Source organism: Malurus melanocephalus, unplaced genomic scaffold (genome assembly GCF_030028575.1).
Source record: "Malurus melanocephalus ecotype Western Australia unplaced genomic scaffold, MMel_1.1 scaffold_914, whole genome shotgun sequence".
In the NCBI taxonomy this organism is placed as follows: Eukaryota; Metazoa; Chordata; class Aves; order Passeriformes; family Maluridae; genus Malurus; species Malurus melanocephalus.
Window position 1 is genome coordinate 146,898 of NW_026624146.1, and position 6,090 is coordinate 152,987.

The 6,090-nt window shown below is 43.0% G+C and overlaps 1 protein-coding gene across 1 annotated transcript; it reads left to right on the forward strand.

Annotated features, from left to right (window-relative positions):
* Positions 1 to 5,866, forward strand: LOC130585549 (CST complex subunit CTC1-like). Its single transcript, XM_057386099.1, has 8 exons — positions 1 to 159; positions 246 to 385; positions 1,282 to 1,528; positions 2,408 to 2,604; positions 4,187 to 4,331; positions 4,656 to 4,958; positions 5,130 to 5,258; positions 5,588 to 5,866. Exons 1-8 carry the CDS (start codon positions 139 to 141, stop codon positions 5,816 to 5,818), a joined length of 1,413 nt encoding a protein of 470 aa, XP_057242082.1. The 5' UTR covers positions 1 to 138; the 3' UTR covers positions 5,819 to 5,866.
* The last annotated feature ends 224 nt before the right edge of the window (positions 5,867 to 6,090 follow it).

Here is a 6,090-nt window from a genome sequence, read left to right on the forward strand (position 1 = left end):
GTCCCGTTTCCCGCCGGTCCCGTTTCCCGCCACCCCGCGCGGAAGGGGCGGGACCGGCCGAGCGGCGGCGGTGATTGGACGGAGCGGCCTCCGCGCGCTCCCCGTCACCACGGCAACGGCGCGAGCCGCGCGGGTGTCATGGCGGCGCCCAGCGCGGCGGTGAGTGAGGGGCCCGGGTGGCTTCGCGCCCTCCCCGCCTCCCAGYGCTGAGACCCCGCTTTTCTGTTTTGTTTTTTTTTCCCCAGGAGCAGCGCTGGCTGCAGGAGGCTCGGGATTTCGCTCGCCGGGTTCTCCCGGGGTCGGACGGGCAGGAACCGGCGGCGATGGAGGCGGTGCTGCGGTGCCTGCGGAACGCGAGCGGCGGGGCGCTGCCTCTCGGCTACAGGTGGGGAGAGGAGCGGACGGGCCGGGGGTGTCCCGGGAGCTCGGCACGGCCGGTTGTGGGAGGGATGGTGTCGAGCAGGGGTATCCACACGCGTTCCTTTGGCCTCGGTGCGCCCCCGCCGTGCTGCGGTGTCATTAAGCATCGTATGTGCCGTGTTTGCGGTCGGTGTGGCGTGTAACCAAAGTGGGTCATCTCGCCGAGAGGCTGCATCCTGCTGGCCCGCTCAGGAGGGTGAAAAACGAGATTCACTTTCTTGTTAAAATTTAAAGGGTTTTAATAAATGACAATAGGGTACATAAAAGCAAAAGGATATGGCACCAGGTGCTTGGCGATCTGCCAGAGGCACACTGGGTATGGATAGGAACCTCTTTAAATACATTCTGTGTTATATCAGCCTAATGCCTATTCATAGACATTTATGCATATTTAAATCTGTCTTGTAACTTTAACATGTATCACCTTTTTAACATTCTTGTTTTATGCTCCTGGGGTCATGTTTGTGTGACTCCTATTCCACAACTTCAGCAGATGGTCCTTGTCGATAGAGAAGTAATTGATTAGGGACTTGTGACCTTTAAGTAATAGTTGATAAATGTAGGTGTTGGATTTTCACACCAGCTGATCTCATTTAAGCCATATTTCTCCTTGTGTATTTCATGACATTTAAACCAGAGTTTGGTTTATACTGAGGAGAATTCATAAAGAGTTGAAGGTACTTGATATTTATCTCCTGTGAGATCAGTGGTCTGTTTGTTAGCAGCATGCTACATCCACAACCAACCACCAAGCTCTGGAGCTCGAGGAGAAACTGTTTCTTCTGAATGTAATAACCATGAGGCAGTGTGAGTTATTCACACATTCTGCTTTATTCTCATTTTTCTTTTTCTTTTTTTCAGCTTCATCTCCATCTCTGACCTACAGCATCAGCAGCGCATACCATGCTGCAGCCACCTGAGCTGGAGCACTAATGAATTTAAGGAATGGTCTCATCAAGGACAAGGTGCTTTACCCATGCAGAGCACTTTGCCAAGGACTTATTTGATCTTGGTTGGTTATTTAACAGATGGAAGGCAAGAAAACGAAGAAAAGTTGGTAGATGGTTGTTTATATGTGAAGGACAAGACTGGGATAATTCCATGTGAGGTATGAGGTTTCTGTGTTCATTCTCACTTCTGGGGCAGTATCACAAACCACCAGGGGCTTCAGTATCACAAACCACCAGGGGCTTCAGGTGTTCTGCCAGAGTCTAGTGAAAAAATAACTCATCTCTGTAGGATGTAGGCAGGAAAACAGCAAAAACTCACATCCTGGGCAGAGGATAGAACTTGTGAAATGTGCCATTGCTAGGAGAAGAAATATTGAATGTACTGGAAAAAAGGGACTGTTAATACAGTTCTGTTAAATTCACCACAGTACAAGGTGGCCTGGAGACCTCCCCTGCTTTGCTGAATTCCATCTGGAGGAGTAGAAGTAACTTTCTGGAGAGCTGTACTGTGTATTCAGTGATGCATTGATGACAAACTTTCAGGAAATAATAGCTTGCATGACAATTCACTTAAAAGCCTCCTGAAGGTCATTGCAAGGGGAGTCAAAATAACAAATAACCCCCAGAGTGATGATAACAGAGCACTGATGTTGTGCTTTTCAAGAAGACAAAGCCTAGAAAAATGTTGTATTGGTAAGAACTTCTAACTAAAAACGCAGTGGCAAAAGAAAGCAAGAATTTTAGAAAAATAGTCTGAAAATAACTAAGCTTTGCAGTGAATTATCAGCTTTCTGTGAGGTTGTCACTATAAGCCAGGAAGTGCTAGCTGTAGAGCTCATCTGGAAGGACAGAAGTTCTCTGTGCAAGGTGAGAGAGTGGACAGAAAACACTGCTCTCATTTAGTAATGAAGCCCAGCCATAGCACAAGAGTTTGTGATGCACATGCAAGGATGTATTAGTAATAAACATTGTAAATAATGCTGGGAAAACATGCTGAAACCCATATCAAGCTTTTATCTCATTATCTTTTAACTTAGCTCCTGCACTTTGAACTGGAGTGGCTGGAGTCACTGTTTGTCTTCCCAAGCTGGTCATATATTCCACAGACAGACCAGAGTGCAGCAGGGTATTTGGAAATCCTGGTGGATCCAGTGCCAATAAATGGCCCCAAGGAAATGCTTCACAACATTCCAATCACCTCCCCAGTGTCAGCTGAGCCACTGCTCACCTCCAGGTAAACATCTGTAATCCTCAACTCCATCACAAACATCTCTGGCTTGGCAGGTAACATGAAGACAAATTCTGTTTCTGCCACAGGTGGAAGCATAGCAGTGAGTGGTGGAGGTAAAAGTTATACAGCAAAGCCTTTCTTTAATCATCTTGGTTCAATCATTGGTTTTCCAGGACTTCATTGGAAATTTTTATTCTGTAATTTGAAAAAAGAATACAAATTTTAAGTATTTCCAGTACTTCATATTACAGAAAGAATATTAGAAGAGTATTGTTTCAACTGTCATTAAGGCTAAAATTAGCACTTTTTTTTTTTTTTTTAGCCTCCAATGAACCAAAAATAGAATTGAAAGTAATCTGATAGTGTATTATGATGTTAATATATGTGTCACTGGTCGAGTTCTTATCAGATTAATGAGATTAAAGTAAAATGCCAACTGATAAAAATAACAATTTTTAAGTTTACAGTAGGTGAAAGTGAGTCAATGGAATTGCAAATCTTACTAAGTTGATATTTTCAAGTTGTGCTATATCATGTTTTATCTTCTTGAGCAGAGAATTCTTGATGTAATTTAATTACAATCAAATGTCACTAATCATGTTCAGTTAGGTTTGTTTTTTTTGTTATCTTATGTTTTTATTTGGTTTATCTGCTTGTAAGAAACTTATTTTAAGCTAAAAAAAAGTGTTTGATTTAGCTCAAGGGACCTTTCTAAACAAGAAAACTATTTCCATATTTCAGTACATGTTCTCAGACTTTTAATATAAATTGTTATTGATTGATACCTGACCAATTTATATGTTACAGTGAGATGCTGGTACTACTGTGGGGTTTTATTAGTGGGGTCTATTAGTGGTTGGGGTTTTTTTAAAGACATAAAGTTAGATATTTGTTTATATGTTTTGGAATCAATGTTTTTGTCTAGAGTAAGTGGGATGGTTTTACCCAGTAGGAGCTGAAATGAAAATTACAAACATAATTTTTTTTAAAATTACTTTTTAAAAAAAGTTTTGAAATGTAGGTTTGAAACAACAAACAGAATTGATTCAAGAAATAGCACCTCTCTTGCCTGTCATCTGCTTTCAGTTTTGCTGCTTTTTCACTCTGTGCCAAGAGTGTTAGAAAGATTCCATTTTACTTTCAGGCCTGTTGTTTATAGGCTTAGAGCTTCCACAATGTCATGTTCCATGGACCTACAAATCCCAGTTCTCTTTTCTGGAAAATAATTTCTGTTTTCTGGAAAATAATTGCTTTTTTTTTTCTTCTCCTTTAGACCTATATATAGCTTCTTGTTTGTGCTAAAACTTTTTATAACCTGGCTGTTGTCATGGAGCATGTGAATTTGTTCAACACAACCCTTCTGTCTTCAAATACTAAAACATCAAAGGGATTTAGTATAGAAAAGTTAAAGTACAAAATTTTGTAGCCAAATAGTGTTTTGAAAAACTCTCTGAGAGATTGACCATATTACCATGTTGGATCCCATATTCCTGGAAAGTGCATGGTACATATTTATTTTGCTTTTGTGATACTTTTGAGCCATTCTTTCATCTCTGATTTCAGTTGCCTCTTCAATTCCCTCTAGGATTCCATGTAAGAGAAGATCAAAGGTTGCTGTAGCAGGAGAATTGACCAGACTGGGGCCTCTCCTTTGTGTTCACCACAAAACATTCTTCTTTGCCTTTCTGAAGTGCTTTTCCTCAGCTGTTTGTGTCCCTGTGCTGGTGCAGGTAAGTCCTTGGAATTTTGCTCACAAATTCACTGTCTGTATCTGTGTATGTGGTAGTTAATCCTTCAAAGCTTGCCCTTGATTTCCCAGTTTGGTTTACTCCTCCTTTTACTAGTGATATCTTTTTATCTAGTTCTGTACCCTGCAGAAAAGCAATCATTCTCCCTCTTGCAGTTGCAGTGTCCCTGAATGTCTGGCAGATACAGCTCTTTGCTAAGAGTGTGAGGCAATCCTCTGGAGGGAAAAGGGGGTTTTGAGTGGGGTTGGAAGAATTTTTTCCACTGAGGTTTATGCTTATGTTGCTTTTGGTTTTTTTCTGCTCTAGAAACCCAGCCAGCTGGTGTGGCATCATGTCTTCCAGCTGGGTCACAGGTACACAATAACAGGTCTGAGTATGTCCAGCCTGAAGAAATCTGGACAAAGGATGTTCATCACCAGTGTTTCTTCCTGCCTTCTGCCCTACTGTGCAGAGCAGGTGAGGGAGCAGCCACTGAACAGTGCTTGGCAAGGAGAATCCACTCAGTCTTCTTCCCTTGAGACTGCTGAGCATCTCAGTGGCTCCTTGGAGCTGGGAGCTGAAGAGGAGAAATCAAGATCAACCAAAGAGTCCAGGATCATCTCCTATGTGGTGAGGATTCATAGGCTTAGCCTTCACCCACTCATGCTCTGGGGTTTCAGCTCCTGGCCTCCAAGGATTTATTTTCTTCATGAGTTTATTTTCTTACTGCTCAGGCTTGTGAGTCTCTTATGTTTTGGGACTCTCTACACACCTGTAACTTTCTGTTTGCTTTCTGTTTAGGGATTTGTCACCAAAATACTTAATGTCCAAGCTGGTCTCTTTTTACTGGATAACCAAATCTGCTTGTGCCTTGCTTACCGGCCACTGCTGAACTCTGCACGGGGATTTAGACCAGGAACATGTGTAGAGGTAAGCTGAGACTTGCAAATCATGAAATATTCAGTGGAAAAGGCTCAGGCCCTGGGAATGGCTCATGAGTGTGTGGGTCAACAGAAGGCTACAGGAACATTGGAATTATTTCAGCAAGTATCTAGAAGAAACAGGAGATCTTACTGCATAGGTTTAGTCAGAGAGTTGATATGATTATTATCTGATTCCTCCTAAACTCTGCTAGCTGCCTCAGGCCTGATTATAGATAATCCAGCTGAGTGAGAAAGGATTTAGGGTGGGGTGATGGTTTTGGGGAGTGGTGGCAGCCTGGCTATCCCTTCTCTTACATTGTATGTTGTGTATCTCAGCTCACTGATGTCCACCTCCTGCAGAAGCCTCTGGTGTCCTTCCCTTTCACTGTGCTCGCTGCTTGCCTGAGCAGCACCGTTGTGCTGAAGAGTTTTTCAAGGCTCAGCACCCCCTTCCAGCCACTGAACTCTTCAGGAAATCTCTGCTTACAGCTGCTCTTCCGCTTCAGCCTTGGAATGCCACTGTACCTGTGGCTGGTGAGCCTCCTGGAGATGTTTGAGGAGAGGTGAGGACAACCCTTCTGAAGTCAGGCTATGCCCTAATGTGCTTTGTAGGGTACCTTCTAGAACAAGGGATCACTAAATTCCTGTGCTTAGATACCATTAGCAGCAATTGCTTTTGGTTTTTTGACCTAAGTAAACCATTCATCCAGATTCCACATCATGTCCAGTTGTTTGTTACCTTGCAGTTGCCCTTATGAGAAAATCCTGTGGATTTTTCAAACACAGGTGAGGTAAAGCTCTTGGGAAGCTGCAGAACATTGTGCTCAAATAATCCTGCC